General features: G+C 40.1%; 3 protein-coding genes across 3 annotated transcripts in view; 2 read left to right on the plus strand and 1 right to left on the minus strand.

Moving 5' to 3' along the window:
- The window catches only part of apba2a (amyloid beta (A4) precursor protein-binding, family A, member 2a), an 11282-nt gene extending 9438 nt beyond the window's left edge, over window positions 1-1844 (plus strand). The window contains exon 12 of the mRNA XM_019856947.1: window positions 740-1844. Coding sequence (XP_019712506.1) covers window positions 740-811 — 72 coding nt within the window. The 3' untranslated portion in view covers window positions 812-1844. The remainder of the gene's footprint in view (window positions 1-739) is intronic.
- On the minus strand, window positions 1744-6847 carry duox2 (dual oxidase 2). Its single transcript, XM_019857264.1, has 9 exons — window positions 6500-6847; window positions 5616-5705; window positions 5363-5529; window positions 5224-5281; window positions 5004-5138; window positions 3517-3724; window positions 3232-3446; window positions 2964-3158; window positions 1744-1975 (listed from the first exon to the last, which is right to left on the minus strand). Exons 3-9 carry the CDS (start codon window positions 5507-5509, stop codon window positions 1965-1967), a joined length of 969 nt encoding a protein of 322 aa, XP_019712823.1. The 5' UTR covers window positions 5510-5529; window positions 5616-5705; window positions 6500-6847; the 3' UTR covers window positions 1744-1964.
- duox (dual oxidase) lies at window positions 6622-21024 on the plus strand. Its single transcript, XM_019857263.1, has 33 exons — window positions 6622-6700; window positions 6785-6868; window positions 7369-7533; window positions 8509-8696; window positions 8911-9112; window positions 9486-9652; window positions 9815-9878; window positions 10025-10121; window positions 10354-10444; window positions 10987-11089; window positions 11161-11333; window positions 11406-11581; window positions 11692-11810; window positions 11895-12032; window positions 12111-12224; window positions 12756-12958; window positions 13066-13251; window positions 13612-13837; window positions 14799-14892; window positions 14973-15148; window positions 15227-15296; window positions 15485-15526; window positions 15953-16131; window positions 16204-16434; window positions 16764-16863; window positions 17305-17354; window positions 17446-17573; window positions 17695-17848; window positions 18465-18697; window positions 19022-19180; window positions 19976-20131; window positions 20264-20392; window positions 20470-21024. Exons 1-33 carry the CDS (start codon window positions 6640-6642, stop codon window positions 20590-20592), a joined length of 4581 nt encoding a protein of 1526 aa, XP_019712822.1. The 5' UTR covers window positions 6622-6639; the 3' UTR covers window positions 20593-21024.

A 21024-nucleotide genomic window follows, 5' to 3' on the forward strand; every position in this document is an offset into this window, starting at 1 on the left:
GAGAACATGCAGACACTACACAGGAGCGGCCGTGCTGAGATTCAAACTCAGTACTTCTTGACTCTGAGGCAGATGTGCTAGCCACTCTCCCTGCTGTTGGAAATCAATCAGTTTTGAGTAATTGTATTTTAATTAGCTACATTTTTTTAAATTTAAAGTCCCTGTAATGTCCTCTAAATTTGACACCACATACAAGAGAGTTGTTAAATGGATGCTAGCTGAGCTATTAGGCACTGTGATGTCATTTTCAGTTGACAGCAAGTGGCAAAATCGCCGCCCCTTGACATGGACAAAACCGGTGGATTTTCCTAATAATTCAGATTCCACAAATGCATTAACCAGAATGCTGTGTTCAGACTAGCGAGGCCACACTGAACATGTTATTGGAAAGTACAATTTTGACTTGACTTCTGCTTTAAGTTCTTATATAGTCGGGGAGGGGTGACTCATGCATGCTTTAGCCACGCCCAAAAAAAAATCAGGTAAACTGAAATGGTGTGAAACCGCTATAGTTCCACAAGTGAATACAAATTCTCTGAGTTATTTTCAACAAATTTCTGTGTACAGGGTCTTCAATCGATTTTTTTTTTTTTTTTTTGTGTACACTCCCCAGTTTTCTCGGTTCTCACAGTCACATCCTTTGCATCCATTTTTGTCTTTTCTGTCTGGTGAGGTGGAGGGGATTAAATTGGAACGATGACTGCGTATTCATTCACATTATTCTTTAAATTTGCACCAGATCAACATGAAGACGATGCCCGCTGTGATGTTCAGACTGCTCACAGGACAGGAGACGCCATCCTACATCTGAAGACTCAGCATTGATTACTGATGAGCAAAGTTTTATTTTTCTATCATTTTAGTATTGTTTGGGGGGGGCCCTTGCTGCAATGTTGTAAAGAGGGTCCGGTTCTCATTTAAAATTTAATCTTCAATTATATTCTCATAATGGCCTTACAATGTGAATTCTGTAGTGCTGTGTGTGAGTGTGGAAGAGAAGTAGCTTAATGGTCACTTTTATTTTCCTATGAAAAGAAGTGCATTTATATTTTAGTTAGTCATTTTTATAGTGTCGATGTAATTCTACTGTACATACTACGGGTTACTCGTGGACTGGATTGGGAAGGAAATATTACTCCGCCTACATTATATGCATGGTACAATGACAAAATACAGACCAAGAATTCATGCCGTTACAGTAAGTATTACACATGTACTGTATTACTCTGTATAAAGCCACTAAATTACTATATTATGGAGACGCTGAAGGCCAAAGACACCCCTTCATTTTAAAATGCAGTTTTAAGAGATAACCTTTCCAGAGCGTACAAGAATGTACATTACGGAATGAATGTAATAATGTAACACAAATAATACAATCTCATTGCTTCATTTTTGTTTTTTGCTTTCATTTTTTTATTGAAGTGCCATTAAAAAAAAAGACAAAAAACCCACAAGTCTATATGTCATAAAGCACATTTACCAAATATAGTCGTTTGGTGTTAATTTGACCTCTTTTCCTTATTCCATTGAACTTGAGCTCACAAACTGCCTATGTCAAAAGTGACCAAGAATTTGGATCGTGGCTATCTGAATAACGACTTCTATGTTTTGCAAGGGTAGATACTCTTGCTTGAATATTATAACAAGAAATATAGTGTACTGTATTTCACTAGCAGGATCTACATATTTTTAGTATTAGTGTTAGTAATACGAATAATAATATATAGGCCAATGCCAGATGAAAAAAAGTTCTGTGTTTATTAACAGTGCAGTGCATGGATCCCATACAAAATACATTTGTATTTACAAATACAGTACAATTAAATCATTATACACACACACACACACACACACAAAAAAAACATGGGCATTTGACACAGACACAAGTGACATTCAACTTTCTCTTTGTAACGCATTCGGTAGATCCTCAAGTATTGACTGCGAAAATTGCTGAGAGGGACTCATCCATCCTAAAAAATGCAAACAAAAGGATGTTATATGTTATCAATTAGTGAGTTCTTTCTTCATGAATAAAATGATGATTAACACTGAGTGGTACTACATGAAACAATTATCAATATTTTCAAACAGTATTTGTAATTTGCAGAGATGAAGAACTGCACTGTATCATTATTGATTGCTGCTTGTTTTTTCATAGCTGTATATTGTTAACTTTTCATTAGATAAGTGCCAAAACAAATTTGCAGCCCTGCCAAAAATGTAAACACCCAAAAGTAATTAAAGATGTTCATACTATTTCTTTCATGATCTCAATTTATGGTTGCTCAGTGAAATTTTAGACAAATCTCCATATAACGCGAGGGTGTTTTTCCAAAAATGTGTTCAATAATATCAGGGATATGAAAAAAGCCATTATTTTCAAATAAAAGATAATTTTGAATATATTTTTCATCAATGTCTTGAAGGCCCGCCACACATCAAGCAACCTAACCAAACGCTACCAAAGTGTTGCGTAGTGTGTCAGGTTCAGCCGCTAGTTTTCATGAGCGGCTGACTGTTGACCAATAGTTTTGCTCTGACTTAAAATTGGAATCCCAGGTGGATGGCTTCATAAACGTTGCAGATGTAACAGCTGTTTTGCAATAATACTTATCTATACTTATAATTTTACACGTACGTGTGGGTAATAGGTGAAGCGTGTAGAGTCTCTGTCACTGAAATGCAATCAGCGAATGGAATCAACTGCCTGCCAAATATCCACGCTCTCCCCTACCTTTCGCCTGTTGCCTCATTTTTGTCTGATTGTATCACTAAAGGTGCCAAGTAAATCAGCTTCTTTTTTGACAACGGTGCCGTGTTGTTTATAGTTCAAAAAACAAAATGGGGCGCCTCAAAAGATTTTTTCTGGATACATGTGGAACTCTGTAGCGTTTTCAAATGTCAAGTCGAACTCATGTTATCAGATGATCAATGTATGAACTCAATGTACAGGATACTGACCACTGTGACCTCTGTCAATGTGCATGGTGAGACCGTTACGTCATCAAGGAAGGCTGAATTCGGGTATGTCTCTCCGTAAGAAATGTCCTCATCTTCACAACTGTCAGCAGCCACACTGAAAGCCTCCTTCATCTTCTCAGGGGCCGTAAAGTTCAATATCACTACCAGAACACCAATGACGGTGCACAGCACACCTAGGTAGGATTTCAGCTTAGTAAAATTCAAACAGATGTCATGAAATCTGTAATCAAGACATTTATCAATTACCTGTTACCAGAGCCAGCCAGAATGAAAGGCTATAATCCACTTCAAAAGAGACGGTTCCAATGGAGAAAACACAGTTGGGTGCATGCATGATGGTGGTGAAGGTGGCCGCCGAGATGAAGATGAAGGCGGCTGTAGCCAACATCATATAGGCGGCATATAAAATAACTGGCATGGAGAAGAGGATGTTGGCCAGCATCCAGCAGCAAAATGCCATCCTGGTTGGAATAGTCAGTTAATTTCTGTAGCATTTAAACATTTCTAGACCGCAAGTCCATAATTACATACCAGAGAGTTGCAGATGCGTAGCGCCCAGAGTGTCTGTAGTGAAAGATGAGGCCGCACGGGCTGCTGAGAGTGAATTTCTCTGCGATGTATAGGATGGGGTTCGGGAGGCCTTTCTCCAAAGCTTCCTTATAATCGTCCTCAGTAGTGTCATGCCAGGTAAACATCTCATTGTAGTCTATAGTCTCGTTCAATTGAATAACAGGATTGCCTGCAGAGCAGCGTGGTGATTGCAACGTTCGGGTTAGTGGTAGTTGTTGGGGGACAGAGTCGGCCTTACTCTTCCTCCGCGTGTTCGTTAATTTCGGACGGTGAGGATGTTGGTTATTCAAATACAGGCTGAAGCCAATGAACAGTACCTTCGAAGATTTTATTTGCAGAATATTCTGGGCACCCGCGGTGTACAGACAATGGCTGCGGATCACGAGTGCGACGGTGTAAGAGATTCACAACACATTTATATCGTCAGGGGTCGTACCAAAACTTACGATGTGGCATCAGAATCTGTTTATCCTAAACTAATCAGCTTGTATCACCTGGTGCTTTCCGAAAATCTGTGTCTCCAAATTGTCTCCATTAAGGAAGTACTGACATCATCATCAAGTGATTGATGATTCAAGGGTGATGGATGATGCAAAGGTCTACTTGCAGGCATGAGGATGTGTGTGTTCTCATGCTGACATGGGATAGTTGTACATTATGTTCAAACATGGACAGAATACACACTTCATAGTGGACCCTAATTTGTTGATGGTGTAATATCAGAATAGCATTTATTTATTTGTGCTTCCTTTTCAACATGACTGGCTATGGAACAACATACCTTGGGCATTACTGCTACGTAGGGGATTTCAAAGGACATAGCACTTATCAGTAGTGAGTCTCAAAAGAATCCCTAGTGGTACGTGTGCCCCCTTTAGTGGTGGACGAAAGAATCACAGAATCGAATGTTCAGACGGCGCGAGTTTGAGTGGTTCAAACTTTTTTTATTCTTCTGCTTTTTAATCCAGTGAAGTGCACTTGTTAAATATAGTTCAGTTGTATTTCACCTTTTATTACAACACACTTGCATTTGATCTTTTAGAGGTGTTTTAATTTTCCTAACATTTATATAGGCATAATTTTAATTTAACTAATGCGTAACCTATTTTAGGAATTTCACCCATTTTTTAAAATTTACCGCATTGCTAATGTTCAAGATGTGCATAATGATCGAGCGGTTTACAACCGCTTAACATTGACATTTTATGATTATCATTTGGGGATTTTTTTTTAGGTTGTACTTAGTGTAAATCGTTTGAGAATCATATCTGTACACTAATCTCTAGACTGTATATTTTACACTTGGAAAAAAGAGTTTAAACGGATCAAAGCATAAACTTGTTAGATTGCTGTAAATTGGGAATTTCTCATTATCGACTGTAAGTGATGTGATTTATTGCTTATTTACACCTGCCAAAACATCATTTAAAAAAGATGCTGTAACTCACCTTTCAGTGTAACATTAATGCCGTACAGGCCAACATGTAAGCCAACATCAGCGTGAACCATTGCACTGCTGAAAGACTTGTAGGTTGCGTTTGTGGTTATACGGGCCTCAGCCCAATTGTCAGTAAAGTTGAGTGCTGCAGGAAAAGAAAGGTGAGAAAAACAATTCAATGGGAGATTTCAAAAAAAAAAAAAGGTTTGTGGAAAAAGTGCTGCACTCACCCACGATGACAGCGCCGATAAACAAGCTCAGGATGATCCTCAACAGCCAGAACAGCCGCTGAAAGACATCCAGTGAAAATTGTTTAAAGTCTTTGCTGATTTTTAAGGCGATGGACTAATTTGAGAGGCTTGTACTCACCGACTTTCCTCGAATTCCAGGCAGAATAAGAAGTAGACAGAGTGTAATGACAAGGAAACATATGATAACGGTGAGCAAGTGGCCACTGAAGATGAAGGACGTCCTTTGAATATGGTAGAATGGATAAATGTTATCGTAAAAAGCCATATCGGCTTCGGCTCTTGTGGCTGCAGACAGAAATTAACACACGTTGCAAGGGTGGGGGGCACGCTAATAAAAATGTGAAAATATTAGATTCTTGCTGTGTCCAGACCTGAATCTTGGAAGAGGAGGAGTGAAGCAGCAAGTGTAACTCATGAGGAAACAGTCACCTCATTTATACACAAGGAACAGGAAGGTTTGACTGGGGAAAAGTGGGAAAAGGGTGTGATTCAGAACAACTGACCAAACCCATTTCAGAATTCCAGGTCACATGTTTTTGATAAAGCAGACACTTCACCACCTCTCATCTGCTCCTGCCTCTACCTCTTGCACTCACTACCTTTCAACCTCCACACAGGTAACCATGACTCTTTCACACTCTCTTTTCCAAATACATGAACACATTGCAATGATTTCCGAACACTGTGATGAGAGAAATTATCCAAGTTCACTTAAGTGCTCCAGAAATTATTTACTACAAGTAGTGTGCCTTATTGAGTACTGCGTACATTTTCTAGCAAACTGGGACAAGACTTTATACTTTTATATTATACTTTTTGTGCCGTTTTGTTGAGTAGTATCAGTGAGATTTGATTCATTTAAAATATGTACCATGCTCCTTAATGGGTGGCAAAAAGTCAGATTTTATTTTTCTTTTAAGAGAAAATGATGGAATATTTTGCTAGTGTACCAAAGCTTTTATACAATCTAGACTCTTAATCGGAGAAAGGGGGTAAATTAAAGATTCCTTTGTAAATAAAACATCCTCATTAGGACAAAATATCTAAGACCTTACATAATATCATGCAACTTGATAGATGAGCTGTTACAGTGATAAAAATTTAAGCATGTTGAATAACATTTTCCTTTGACCCCGCATAGCAAATCGTGTTCAATAGCAACAGAATAGCCTTATACAGTGGGAGAAAAACAAACACACAATAAAAATATATGACATTATGTGGTGTGGATTCCGACCGAGGTCCACGTACTTACCCATCACAAAGTCGCACAAAAAATCGCCGCAAAAGGGGAATGCGAATAAATGTTCAATTATTTTCACTTTATCTCAACTTTTCAGAAGTCATCCACGGCTCTTGGCTGCAGACTGTGAGCTAAGGAACCTCTCTGCATCAATGGATTTGCGTAAGCGGGTTTGGAGTGTTTGTGAAGTGCTCGGTTTGCTGCTCATCGTCGGTGAGTAGACGACCAGGTGAAACAAGTTTGAGCCCAGAGTGGACAAGGTCGGTAGTAAAACGGCTTTTGGGGATATTTGAACAGATTCGCGATGTGATATCACATGGGAAGTTCCTCGCTTTGACGGTTGGTACAACAGTTTGGGATATCCCAAACGTGGAGCAGTGGGTGAGTTTCAAAAAAATAACTAAAAGAATGTTTCTGTTGTTTTAAATGAGGAGCTAGCTAGCGTTGATCGAAGCATTTTATGCTGTCAAAATACGTCCTATAGTTTTGCCGATAGAGTCGTCATACACTCTACACATCTAACATTATGACAAGCACGATCTATCCAATTTGAAAATGCAGGCATTGGAAACCCGAGCAAACTAGACAAAAACAGAAAGATGGAAAGCTGACAGGCTATGGCCAATTGGAAACGGACAATTAAAAAAATCAATACTGAACCTCATGGTCTGAATGAAAAATAGATTTGACGTTAAAACATCTCCGCTGTTGATCAAAAGGTTTAAAAACGATTTTTTTTGCATGACTTTCACTTTATTCATACATTCTAACATATTTCAAATTCTATGGCTAAAGTGTTGTCAAAGTGACAAAGGGTGTTTCTGTAAATGTTGTGTGTGAGGTTCTAACTTGGCATCGATGTCTGTAATGTATTTCTGCAGGCTCACACCTTGTGCGGTTGGTGCCCGCCAACTTCCGGGATGGCGTCTACCAAGCAGAGAATGAGCCCGAGCTGCCCAATCCACGAAGCCTGAGCCGTACTGTCAGCGTCGGCCCCTCCGGGTTGCCCTCCACGCGAAACCACACTGTGTTATCTTTGTTTTTTGGTAAATGCACTCTCATTGAGTCTCTCCCTTTTCTCACGGATTTCTGGACATTTCTGTTATCATTCTCTGTGTCTGCTTTCATTTTTTTTGACTTAACTATTTCCTGCCCATCATAGCTTGGATGGCAAATTAGTCCTTTTTGTTTGTTCAGCTACATTACGCTGACAAGGAAATTTGGGGCAATTATTTATTCTCTATTACACTCCTTAAGACTTTCTATAACTCGGTGGTGGCCTCGGCCATCCATTATGGCATTGTCTGCTGGTCAGGCAGCATCTCGGCCCGGGACAGGAAGAGATTGGAGCGACTAGTCAGGAAGGCTAGTTCTGTCCTGGGCTGCTCCCTCGACACTCTGGAGGAGGTGGGCAACAGCAGGATGCTAGCTAAGCTAAAAGCTATGTTGGACAGTCCCTCCCACCCCCTCCAGCCCGCCCTGACAGCACTCGGTAGCTCCTTCAGTCAGAGACTGTTACACCCGCGTTGCAAGACGGAGAGATACCGCCGCTCGTTCCTACCGACTGCTGTCAGGCTGCTGAATAAAAAATGAATAAATAAATAAATCATAAAATTATTTAAATGATATGACAACAAATGTGAATGTGAATAGTACTGTGACTATTGTATTTATATTGCACTTAATTGAACTTATTGACCTTATCCATATTTGTATTTATATTGCACTTAATTGAACTGTGTTTTCTTTTCTCTTCTTTCTACCCACAATCTTGCTGCTGAAGGCTGTAAATTTCCCCAGTGTGGGACAAATAAAGGATATCTTATCTTATTCAAACAAGGAAACAAGAGTGTCAAGGAAGTACTGAGATGTTTCCTTGTACAATAATCCCACATTAAATATGGCGATCAATAACAGAGTAATATTTGTCTGGATTATTTTCAGAGCAGCATAGTTGTGTTATGATCAGTATACAGATCTAAATATTCTACTTTTTACTTAACAAATGATTTACTTTTCAGGTTATCACATTGCGTTTGAGATCATGAACACAAGGACTCCTGGGTGCCCACCTGAATTCATGAACATTCCAGTGCCTAAAGGTGACCCTGTTTTTGACCCAAATGCCACCGGTGAAGTTCTGCTGCCTTTTCAGAGAGGACCATGGGACAAAGACACAGGCCAGAGTCCCGGCAACCCTCGTACACAGGTGATACCGGAACTCATAAGGGGTATCGGCTTCACATTCAAGCTCTCATTGAATGAGGGTCAACACACACCATTTAAAGAGCCTCTGAATAACCCCAAATAAAGTTCGGGTGTTCTAGTAGGCTTTTCCCCTCATGTCCTTGCACTCTAGCAGGAGCCTGAAGGTTTTGTGCTTCCACTGATTGATGTTTTTAACTGTTCATAATTATTTGAAGGTCAACCTGGTCACAGCTTGGATTGATGGTAGCTCCATCTATGGCCCCTGCAATTCCTGGTCAGACTCACTGAGAAGCTTTTCTAATGGGCTGTTAGCCTCCGGTTTTGAAAAAAACATGCCGAGGCAGGCGACCAGTCACAGTCTCATGTGGAGCGCAGCTGACCCTACAACAGGTGATCATGGACCTGAGGGCCTCTATGGTAAGATGTGCTTTTACTTTTAACATCACGTTATACAAAAAGAAATTGTTTTGTGCATTTAGTTCATTCCGGTTAGCTTAGATCAGGGTGGTAAGTCTGAGGCCCTGGCTATGATGGATTTTATTGAATTGAGCAAAAGTTGTTTTGTCATAAATGCATGGTGGGTGGGGAGGAATCTACTCTGTTGTTACGCACTTGAAACAAACATCAGCATCAACTTTCTGTCAATTAGTGTTCGCATACTGTATTGTCATATTGCAGTACTTGTATGACATCATCGATTAAGGTGAATTTGAGGTCATTTTTCTGTATTCATTGGTAAATTTGTAAATGTATTGAAATGAATTAAAATAACTCAATCTTGTGTATCCAGAGTTGGGAAATGCTTGGGGCAATGAGAATATGTTCACAGCAGCAGAAGGGATCATCTGGTTTCGTTACCACAACTATTTAGCCTCTAAATTGCGTGAGGAGCACCCACAGTGGTCTGACGAGGAGTTGTTTCAAAACGCCAGGAAGACAGTCGTGGCCACATTCCAGGTAGAGGGAAAAGTTTTGATCTAATCCTTTCTTGACGCAAAAGTTGCGCCAGTTTTTTTCTTTGATGATCAGACAAAACATTGTCAACTGTGTACAGCATTTACAACAACATTATAAAATCCAATCGTGTTATCTCTAAAAAAAAAACAAAAACAAAAACAGAATATCGCCCTTTACGAATGGCTGCCAGCATACCTGGGAGACAGGACTCTTCCGCCTTACCCAGGTAAGAATCAGATTAAAAACAAAAACAGAGTGTGTGCAACTACTCTTACAAAGTTAAAACACTCGGTGCTCATAACATTTACTCATATTCCTAATTTAAATATGAGGCATCTCGTTGTAATGTTAAATTTTGATTTATTTGTGCAGGATATCAAAAATTTGTTGATCCAGCTATCTCCCCTGAGTTTGAGACTGCCGCTATGAGATTAGGTATCACTATGGCTCCACCCGGTGTTTATATGAGGTATATATATTTTTTACAATTCTTTTTTTATATTATCATGGAGCCATCCACTTTCAAAAATCGCATCTGACTGATCAGGTGTTAATCACTCATTGTCAGTTAAAACCAACAACATTTCATACGGTACACGTTCTGACATGCTAACTGGGAGCAGTGCTGGCTAGTGTTCCTTTCAACCTCAAATTGTTGCCTGTTATTTCTTCATGTTCAATGGCTGCTTTGTTTTATACAGAAACAGAACCTGCCATTTCCGAAAAATCATCAACACTGATGGCAGTTTATCATCAGCCTTGCGACTTTGTAACAGCTTTTGGAAACGTCAGGTATATACAGTGACACACTGCTAAAGCTATCCTCAATTTACAGTAGTGCCAGTGGCCCAACATTCGAGTTTTTTCAAGAGCCGTTAGTGTGTTGGTTTTTTTGTTTTGGCCTTTTTTTTTTTTTAATGAAAAAAAAAGGCCGTTGTATTGGGACAGTTAACTCAACTCAGCTCATTTCACAACAATGCATTGTTGCATAGTGAACAACTCTCCAGCAAAGCTTCAAGCTGTTTGATATCACACCCAGTTAAGATTTGTTGTCAAAATAAACTTAAATAAGAGAAGTACACATTTTGTATTTTTTAAATAAACACATAAATCACATCCACTCGCTCAATGCTAATATATTTTATTACAATGTTATTACATGTTATTACAATATGTTTTTTCAGTGAAATATTACAGTACTATATTTTTAGCTAAAAAGCTCTGACAAAGGTTCTGGATATGTTAACGTATTTTTTTTTTTTTTTTTATGACTAATAGGCTGTTTAAGGAGGGTCACCTTCTTTTTGTTTATGCTCATGTCATTTTGTCAACAGGCGGTGAATGTGAACACAAGCCGGGATGTGGATGACCTCATCATGGGCATGGCCTCTCAGATTGCAGAGGAAGTTGACCACATTGTTGTGGAGGACCTAAGAGGTGATGCACCCTGAAAACTCCATATCATAAGAGCACAAATCAAATAAGACAATTTAATCCAACCCCGACAGACTTCATGTACGGACCTCTTAAGTTCACACGCACAGATCTGGTCGCGCTGACTGTCCAGAGAGGACGAGACTTTGGCCTTCGCAGTTACACGGAAATCAGAAAAGCTTTGGATTTGCCTCCTGTAAAGACATTTGAAGACATTAGTCCTCACATCAACAGGAGTAACCCACAGGTAAAATTCACATTTGTCCCTTTATAGACAACAAGCCAATCTAGGCAACAAGCATTTGGTCTTGCTTAACAGTTGCTTCGAGAAGTTGCACAAATTTATGGAGGAGACATCTCCAAAGTAGAGCTCTTCCCCGGAGGACTGCTCGAGTCAATGGGGGGTCCAGGTCCAGTTTTTTCCGCTATAATCTTGGACCAGTTTGAACGCATAAGAAATGGCGATCGCTTCTGGTTTGAGAACAAACAGAATGGGTGAGTTCCTCCCACTAGGATCTACATGCTCAAATGATGTCACCCATGCTGTGTGTAGTCACTGATGGTGTCGTGGTTTCCTGATTTATTCTTAAGTTTCGCTTTCTCAGTTTGTTCTCAGATGACGACATCCAAAGGATCCGCAACGTGACTTTCCACGACATCCTTGTTGCGGTCACGAATGCCGAGAATTCTGATTTGCAAAGCAATGTATTCTTCTGGAAGAGTGGTAAACTGAGATTTTAAATCTACGAATCAATCAATTTCAGTCAAATGACTGAATATGTAAGAATGATCTCACTGCTCGCCCTAGGCGACCCATGTCCTCAACCCACACAGCTCAAATCATCAATGCTTCATCCCTGCACCGATGCCACCAAACTCAATTACTTTGATGGGAGTAGAGTTGGCTTTGGGATATGTATTATCACTCTGTTCCTCTTTCCTCTTGGTTAGTATCATCTATCATACATTCACCTCTTTCTGTTATTGCACTGTCTCGATATTGATCTTCAAAATGCCCTCACAGTAAGTTATTTCGTGGCCTGTATGGTGGCGTATCACAGAAAGTCCCGCTACAGGAAATTCCAGAAAAGAGGAAACCCCATTGGAACAGTAGAGAGCAAAGTTTCAGGATTCACTGGTAAGAATATCAAGGGCCTCTCTCACTGGCAGAGACATTGCAGAAACTGATCATTCGAGTCATGAAACAAAAAACTGCTTGTGCTCTTACTAAGGTGCTATCGCTCGAAAGTTGCTGCAACATTTTGTGCATATTTACAGTAAAAGTATGCAGTATGCAGTACTGTACTTCAAAAGTATTTTTATTTCAAGGTTTAAAATAATAGGTGCTCTGTCCTGAGTTATTTAACACTTCTAGAAGTAAACACCATATCGTGGAGAGAAATAATCTCTGCAATGTCTCTGAGATGTCTCCAAAATCTGCTGGGGATTTGAAAAAAAATCTCCAAATTGTCTCCACCAAAGAACTGAACATGTTTGAATATACTATGATTCCCTGATGACCCTGTTAAGCTCCAGGAGATTTCTCGGAGACTCAAATCGACATCAGGTCGTCAACTAGTCTTCAGGCCATTGAGATTGGCAGTTTATTCAGATTTCCAGAGCTGTTAGTGACAGAAAGAGTCTCATAGCCATTTTTCCCCTTCCTTAGCCTCTGAGTGGCAGAACCATAAAAAGCCTCTGCATCCCGTCACTGTCGAGGTCACAGAGGAGAAGAAGCTGCAGATATGGGACAGATCTGGAGCTGCTCTCCGCTGCTTGAATCTTGACACACAACATTGCATTGATGTGCTCGTCTCGAACGACCGCCATCAGAAAGCTGTGCTGCTCAAAGTGCCGAAAGAATACGACCTGGTTAGTACCCTGAATGAGTGAGCATCGGAATACTGTTGAAAGTTTTCACTGTCATGTCCGAATATTCTTCAACAATTATCACCGAGGCTTCCCATTTGCCATTCCAGGTGCTGTTTTTTGATGATGAGAGCAAACGTGCCGCATTCCTCAAGTGTCTTCACAGGGAGGTGACTGCCAAAAGGCATGGGGTTAAATTGAGGAAGATGAGTGAAAAGGAGCTTCTGAAGGAGGCGTTAACAGGAGAGCAAAGGGCACAGATTGTGGAAACATTCATCCGACACGCTTTCTCCAAGGTAAGTTAGATAGCTACCGAGATAACCAGATATCTATTTAGCTAAATAGCTAGCTATTTAGCTAGCTAGCTAGGTATCCCTTAGCAAAAAGTAGTTTATTCAAGTATACTACAAGTAAATATTATATTTTGATGAACTTCACAGAAGTATGCTTTAGTATACAGTACCGGTACTTGGTTTGTACTGAAAAGTATAAAGACAGATAGTATACTTTTAAAACTTAATTTGTTCCAATTAAGCATTAAAAAGTACACTGTATCTACTTACACTCAAGTATACTTTATAATGTACGGTATATTTCAACAGATACAACTTTTTCGTAAGGGATGGTTTAATGATCACTCTCCTTGTCTGGCTCAGGTTTTGGAAATAGAGAAGTGCGATGCCGGGGACATGAGTGGTGTTTCCTGTAAAAAAGCCAAAGAGGTTCTGCAGTGCGAGTTGACAGCTACAGAGTTTGCAGATGCACTGGGCCTCAAACCTGACTCCTTATTTGTGAACTCCATGTTCACACTGGCTGACAAAGACGGCAATGGTTACCTCTGCTTTCAGGAGTTTCTTGATGTCATTGTCATTCTTATGAACGGTAAACCACATGGCACTGAAACATTTCCAGCGAACTGAGTATTATCCACCAGTATTTTGATCATACGATTAAACGGTGAAAAACATTTTGTTTACAAAGATAATAAGGCTGTCGAACATATTGCCACTCTTGGGTGGAATCCTAAAAATCATATCATATGCATTATGCACGAGTGAACTCCAATATCAACACAACCGCAAAATCATGTTCAATTTAATATGCCTCCCCCCAAAAAAATACTCTCTCAATATGTTGTCTTTTATTAAAACAGTCGTCCACATCAAAGTCTGTGCTCACTCTGACCTCCTTCACCAGCCAATCGTACGTCACAAAAGCAAATGGTTGTCCTTACACCATCTTCCCAAATGCTTTGTCAGAAGTCCCAGAGCCATAAGTAATACAATAACTACAAGTAGCTTACCGAAGAGTGCAACAGGCCTAAATGAATTTTATTTTTTATTAAAATCTTCTGTAAAGCGCTTTGTCACCGTTGTGAAAGTGCTTTACAAATAAAGATGTATTACATGCAATCTTGAGGCAACATCAAGTCCCACAAAGTGAGGAAAATGCATTATATGACACTTCAGACAGAAGTTAATAATAATTTGAAAACTTCATGTTTCCAAATTATTTAATAGATTTTTAAAGCTATTTTTCATCACTCTTATTCGGTTAATATTGCGTAAAAATAACAGTTGGCGTGGGTACAGACCAAGAGCATCGATTTGTGAAAAAACATGAATTTGACCATATTTGAACATATGAGGTTTCCGCTCAACAGCAACATTGTTTGTCCTCACATGCTGGGGAAAGGTCGCCAAAATATTATAAATGACTGGAAACACTCCCGACATGTCACAGTGCAATTCTAAACTCCACCAAGAGTATGCACTCATTACGATTCGCATTGTGGATTTAGCATCGTGCTTATGAACGTGAGATAGCATCCATGTTTGCACAGGAACCTCTGAGGAAAAGTCCAAGCTGATGTTCACCATGAATGACATCAGCGGAACTGGTTTTTTATCAAAAGAAGACTTTTCCAGGATGCTGAGGTTTGTATTTTATTTAATCTTACAAAAGTAGTTCTGTTTTCAGATAATATTTAGCTGTTGGCCTTTCGATTCACTTTAAGGTCATTTATTGAAATCTCCAACGGCGCGTTGTCAAAGTGTCAGATGGACGATGCCATCAGAGCCATGATGCAGGCAGCGGGGTTTGATAACAAAGAAAACATCACGTGGGAAGACTTCCATTTCCTCCTGCGGGACCATGACAAGGAGCTGCAGTTTGCCCAGCTCAATGTCAAAGGTTGAAGGTTTTGTTTTGCTTTTTCCTCAATCTTCAAACCTCATGACGATTGATTAACCGACTGTGTTGTCAATGCAGGGCTGGCAAATCAAGGAAAGAAATTGTTGAATCGAGACCAGAGAGTTTCTTTCATCTGCCAAATGAGAAGGTAAGCAACAGCAATTCAGAAAACGTACAGAGCTGGTTTGAATATTTTGACACTCTCATGACCTGAAGGGTAAGCATCCGTCGTGCATGACCACCAGCCATGTCCTTATAACCAAGACCTTGCATGCTGCACTATGCCTCAAGTGTATGATTCCATTCCCATCACATGATTTTTATTGTTGATTACAGCAGCGACAATACAGATGGACAGGATATCCGCAGACGGAAAAAGTGTGTGCACATTTTCTTATCAATAACCAACGACAAATAGTACAGTGGTGCCTTGAGATATATGTTGCTGGGCTTCTCAGTTTTTGGAGACCTGAGCCATCATTCAGCCTATTTTTTCCACTTCATGGTGGCAGTGAACTCAACTCGACTCACTCGACAATAAGTAGTTATTTCGCAGAAGTGAACAATTTTCCTTGTGTGTTTAAATGAAATACATAGTCCGCTAGCTTAATGCTAACATCAGTGTCAGTTGTTCACTCATTTATGACAATATGAAAAATACATAAGGATATAAACATCTAATAAATATCTATGTGTCGCTGATGGTGTAGTGTAGTTCATTCCTTTTATGTCTCAAGGCACTACTGTATTTCGAATTATTGAAAAAAAAACGTTGGTGGTAGTAATTCATGCGATTCTATACAGGCTTGACCTCAATACTCCCAAAGTGTACGTGAAGCCCAAGCGTGACTACTACGTAAGAAGCCCCATCCGGCAGAAGATCCAATACTTCAAACGATTCATTGAGAACCACAGACGGCATATTGCCTGCGTCATTGTGGTTTACGGCATAACAGCCGGCGTGGCGCTCGAGAGATGTTACTGTAAGGATTAATCAGATATTCTGTGCTGCTGATGTATCGTGAGCTCTAAGTCATTTCAAATGTGCTCCTCAGACTACAGTTTGCAGGCCACATCAACTGGCATGCCTGAGACTTCAGTAGTGGGCGTGGTAGTTTCCCGTGGCTCAGCGGCTGCCATTTCGTTTCTGTTTCCCTACATGCTCCTAACTGTGTGTCGCAACCTCATCACAATGTGCAGAGAGACCTTCCTCAACAGATACATCCCCTTTGATTCCGCCATTGACCTTCATCGCTCCATGGCCGTGACTGCCATCGTACTCACAGGTTGCCGGGCAGTATACTGGATGATCTACAGTACATGACGCACAAAAAGTTCGGACTATCTGGCTTTTGCCTGACCATGTTAGACAACATCAAATTTTAGTAAAAGTACTACTGCAATAGTGAACAAATAGACCTGTGCATACAAAGTTCAAAGAAAGTCAAGTTAAGGTCACCTGGAAAGTAAATTTTAGGTTCATCATAAAAGGTCACCCCAAAGCTGAATATTCCCAACTTTTCGTCAGTATAAAGTCATTTTATTTTCATATACTTTGACCAATAATGGTAAAGACACTTGTAAGGAAAATCTCTCTTTTTTTTTTTTTTTGTAGTTGCTCACAGCTTGGGTCATGTGATCAACATCTACATCTTCTCCATCAGTGATCTCAACATCCTGGCTTGTTTGTTCCCAAAGGTTTTGACTAACAATGGGTAATGTTTTTACCTTTTTGTCACCCACATGTCGCCATGAGTTGGTGGGGTGAATGCTGAGAATCATTCGTTTCATTTTACCATTTTGCTCAAAGACAACTTTTGATTTTTAAAACATATATTAAGGACGAGGTCGTTCGTCGATGAGCTAAAAAATAAATAAATAAAACGGAACTCTCTTTTTTTTTTTTTTTTTTTGCCCACTCATTTTTATGTTATCCTTTAAGATGTGTTTAGTTATGATGTATTTTTAAAAATGAATAAAATTACCTCATTTATGAAGCATCTTGTCAGATTGTACAGATGCGCCTTGAGATTTATATACATAAATCGTGATGTACAGCGTATCTACTAAATTGTTTTCCACTTTGGATTGGTGACAGGATCCTCAAGCGTCATTGAGGAAACTGGTTTTTAATTTAGTCCGTTTTCCCATGATAGGTCAGAACTTCCTCTCAAGTGGTCATGGTGGTTCTTTCAAACTGTTCCAGGTATTCTCTTGTGGTCGATTCAGATGTCACAGAATGGGTTTTTCTTGTGGCATTGTGCTATGACTCCATACTTTGCTCATGTTGTTCTCAGGTCTCACTGGTGTGCTGCTTCTGTTCACTTTGGCATTCATTTACGTTTTTGCCACTCGCTATTTCCGCCGCATCAGTTTCCAAGGTTTCTGGATCACTCATAACCTTTATGTCGTCGTGTATATTTTGGTAAGCGATTTTATCTCCCACCTGATAAATACACAAGATGTCCCCCTTGTCAGTAGTTTTTAAGAGCTGAATCATATTTCCATGTGCGTTGTTGTGATTCTGGCATGTTTACATCCAACAGACAATCATTCATGGGAGCTTTGGCCTGCTTCAAGAGCCACGTTTCTACATCTTCCTCATCCCACCCGCACTGCTCTTTCTGTTGGATAAATTAATCAGCCTGAGCAGGAAGAAGGTGGAGATTTCTGTAATCACAGCGGAGCTGCTGCCTTCAGGTGACCTTCAGTCTGTCTGTTATGTAATGCCATTTTGACTTCCTTCCTTTAGAGTTTGGAACCCTCTATTTCTCCCACTGATATTGATTATTGATGAACTTCCATTTTTTAAAATATTATATATATATATGAACATTAGATAATGAGAACAGACTATTATTTTATTTTACACTCTTCTCATCCTCAATACTAACCCACCCACTGCCAAAATAAGAACTACTGTAGTACTACACTTGGCTAACCCAGCCGCTGGGGGGCAGTGCCCTCCCCTGGGGGTGCACTGTTCCCCAGTGCCGGTCCCAAGCCCGGAGAAATGGGGAGGGTTGCGTCAGGAATGGCATCCGGCGTAAAACTTTTGCCATGACGACCATGCGAGTTGGTAGGACGGTTTACAGGGGCGGATGGAAATTACTGACTCGCTGTGGCGACCCCTGAATAGGGATGTGCCGAAAGGAGAAGAAGAAGTAGTACTACACTTGGCTATTAATAGTTGACTATTAATCGCCCCCTAGTGGTCACGGTGATCCAAGCGGGTGCTTAGTTGGCTGATGCCTCTGAGCTCCAATTAAACTGCACCAATAATCAATTGTGTCTGAACTAAACTCACCCCTCGCAGGCGTAACTCATCTGGAGTTCAAGCGACCACAAGGTTTTGTATATCGTTCCGGCCAGTGGGTCCGCATTGCGTGCCTGAGGTTGGGCACAGATGAGTACCACCCGTTCACGCTGACGTCAGCCCCTCATGAGGAGACCCTCAGTCTGCACATCAGGGCTGTGGGGCCTTGGACTAGCCAGCTCAGAGAGCTCTACAGTGAGGAAAGTCTGATTGAGCTTGGAGTCTATCCAAAGGTAAGACATAAGTACGTCTTTCTTACTTTTGGAATTTGGTCTTCAAAACAATGTCTTTTCTTTCTAAAGTCCTTCTAAAAATCCCTACAGTCTTCGAACAAGTGCTGTGGGAAATGTCTTGAGATCAGTAGATTTTCTGTTCTGGCTTTTCTTTATTTTATTTTTTTCCATGTGTGTATGTCGGTTGGATTTCTTCTTCATCATATGCTTGCTATACAGAGCTCTGTCACATTTGTTTCGAGCCTAAATTTCATCACTGACTTAAAAACAAACATGTTTCTCCAACATAACAATGAGCGCATTGCACTGCTCCCATTATTGCAGCTGTATCTGGATGGCCCGTTTGGAGAGGGACATCAGGAATGGACTGATTTTGAGGTGTCTGTTTTGGTGGGAGGAGGCATCGGTGTCACGCCATTTGCCTCCATCCTCAAGGATCTGGTGTTCAAGTCCTCCATCAGGTCAAGGATTCAGTGTCAAAAGGTATGCCTCTCTCTAATAATATGGATTCATCATTCAATACGTCCTTGTGGACGTGCTTACGAAAGTTGTGGAACGCGAGTCATGCGACTTGCTTAACAGATGCAGTCCACATGTTTACATATCATTGCTTCTTGAAACAAGAAAAGTTTCAGTGATAAAGCCACAGATTTGTTTCCATTGTGTTCCAATCTGAATTACTGACTTATGTTTACACAAAACTTGTTTGGTAGAATTTTGTGCAGTTGTGAACACTTAAGACGTCAAACTGTTTAGTACGTTAACTCTAATTGAAGTAGATAAACTGTTTGTCACATTAATTCAGGGTTCATTTTTCCTTATTTTAGTCTGAGGCTAACCTCTAAAACCAAAACATTTGTGTAATAAATCTGATAGTTTTATAATGTGGATGAATTTATTTCTTGTTTGCTTAAAAAAATGCACAGGAAGCGGACCTTGCAATTCTTTTTTTTTTTTTTTGAGTTTTCAAATTTGTTCAGTCTTAACTCGGTCATATTTGTTCATCCTCTGTAAATAAATAAGAAATATTTCTGCAGCTTAGTGAGTAGTTGCTGCAATACATTTTTAATGATGCACAAACTATTACATTCTTTACATTCTATTTGTCATCAGTGTAATTATTATCCAGCACAGAGTACTATGTTTCATCAACACTTTTTTTTCTAATTTGAGGGTTCTAATCTTTAAGTTATGAGACTTATGACTTGCACACATACAGTATGACTTTCTACCACCTTCGGTACTGTACTTCCGATTCGTATGTAACACGTTTTTCAGGTGTACTTCATTTGGGTGACACGGACGCAGCGTCAGTTTGAGTGGGTGTCAGATATCATCAAGGAAGTGGAGGAGATGGACTCGCTGGAGCTGGTGTCAGTTCACACTTATATCACGCAGGTGGCCCAGAAGTTTAACCTGCGCACCACCATGCTGGTGAGTTCACATACAATTTTTGCAATCGACAAATGCCTTCCTGTGTAGCGTTTGCATGTTCAGTACAAATTTGGGTTGGATATGAGGATAGTATTTCTTGTTTTGTTTTGGGTTTTTTTTATGTGTGAGCAGTACATATGCGAGCGTCACTTCCAGAAAATATGGAGCCGCAGCCTGTTCACCGGCCTGAGGTCTGTAACCCATTTTGGCCGGCCGCCTTTCGTGTCCTTTTTCAGCTCGCTGCAGGAAGTTCATCCAAAGGTCAGGAGCGCAGGAGTGAACCTATTTCGTTGCCGCAATAGAATACCGTATGTGTGAATATGTGTTATGAACTGTAGGTGTCCAAGATCGGCGTGTTCAGCTGTGGACCACCGGGACTGACTAAAAATGTGGAGAAAGCCTGTCGGCACATGAACAAGAGGGATCAGGCATTGTTCATGCACCACTTTGAGAATTTTTAAATGAAGTCCTCTGATTCAGGGTCAGTTAAAAAGGGTCTTTTATTGTTAAATGTTTCATCGTCTGAATGAAATGTAATCTACGTTTTTGATCAACAAGCAGGCTCCCAAATAACAGTGCCAATGGTTTTGTATTGGTCATTTCTGCTGTGTTCTCAGTCTTTATAGCATTGCTGCTCAAAAAATAAAGGGAACACTAAAATAACTAGATCTGAATGAATGAAATATTCGAATTAAATATTGTGTTCTTTACATAGCTGAAACTGCTGAAAATAAAATCACACAAAAATTATCAATTCAAATCACATTTATTGACCCATGGAAGTCTGGATTTGGAGTCACTCAAAATTAAAGTGCAAAAACACATTACAGGCTGAACCAACTTTGATGTAATTGTATTTATTTATTAAATTTGGACACTGCACAAGAAGTACA

This window comes from Hippocampus comes, unplaced genomic scaffold (genome assembly GCF_001891065.2).
Source record: "Hippocampus comes isolate QL1 unplaced genomic scaffold, H_comes_QL1_v1.1 scaffold186, whole genome shotgun sequence".
Lineage (NCBI taxonomy): Eukaryota > Metazoa > Chordata > Actinopteri > Syngnathiformes > Syngnathidae > Hippocampus > Hippocampus comes.

Coding starts and splice junctions, on each gene's coding strand:
- duox2 (XM_019857264.1), bottom strand. CDS start 5,509: ATGGCTTTTTACGATAACATTTATCCATTCTACCATATTCAAAGGACG. Junction 5,139..5,223: donor TATCGGCGCTGTCATCGTGG/GTGAGTGCAGCA, acceptor CTTTTCCTGCAG/CACTCAACTTTACTGACAAT. Junction 3,159..3,231: donor CTGGCTGGCTCTGGTAACAG/GTAATTGATAAA, acceptor AATCCTACCTAG/GTGTGCTGTGCACCGTCATT.
- duox (XM_019857263.1), top strand. CDS start 6,640: ATGGATTTGCGTAAGCGGGTTTGGAGTGTTTGTGAAGTGCTCGGTTTG. Junction 13,838..14,798: donor CATTGTCATTCTTATGAACG/GTAAACCACATG, acceptor ATGTTTGCACAG/GAACCTCTGAGGAAAAGTCC. Junction 17,849..18,464: donor AGCGGAGCTGCTGCCTTCAG/GTGACCTTCAGT, acceptor CACCCCTCGCAG/GCGTAACTCATCTGGAGTTC.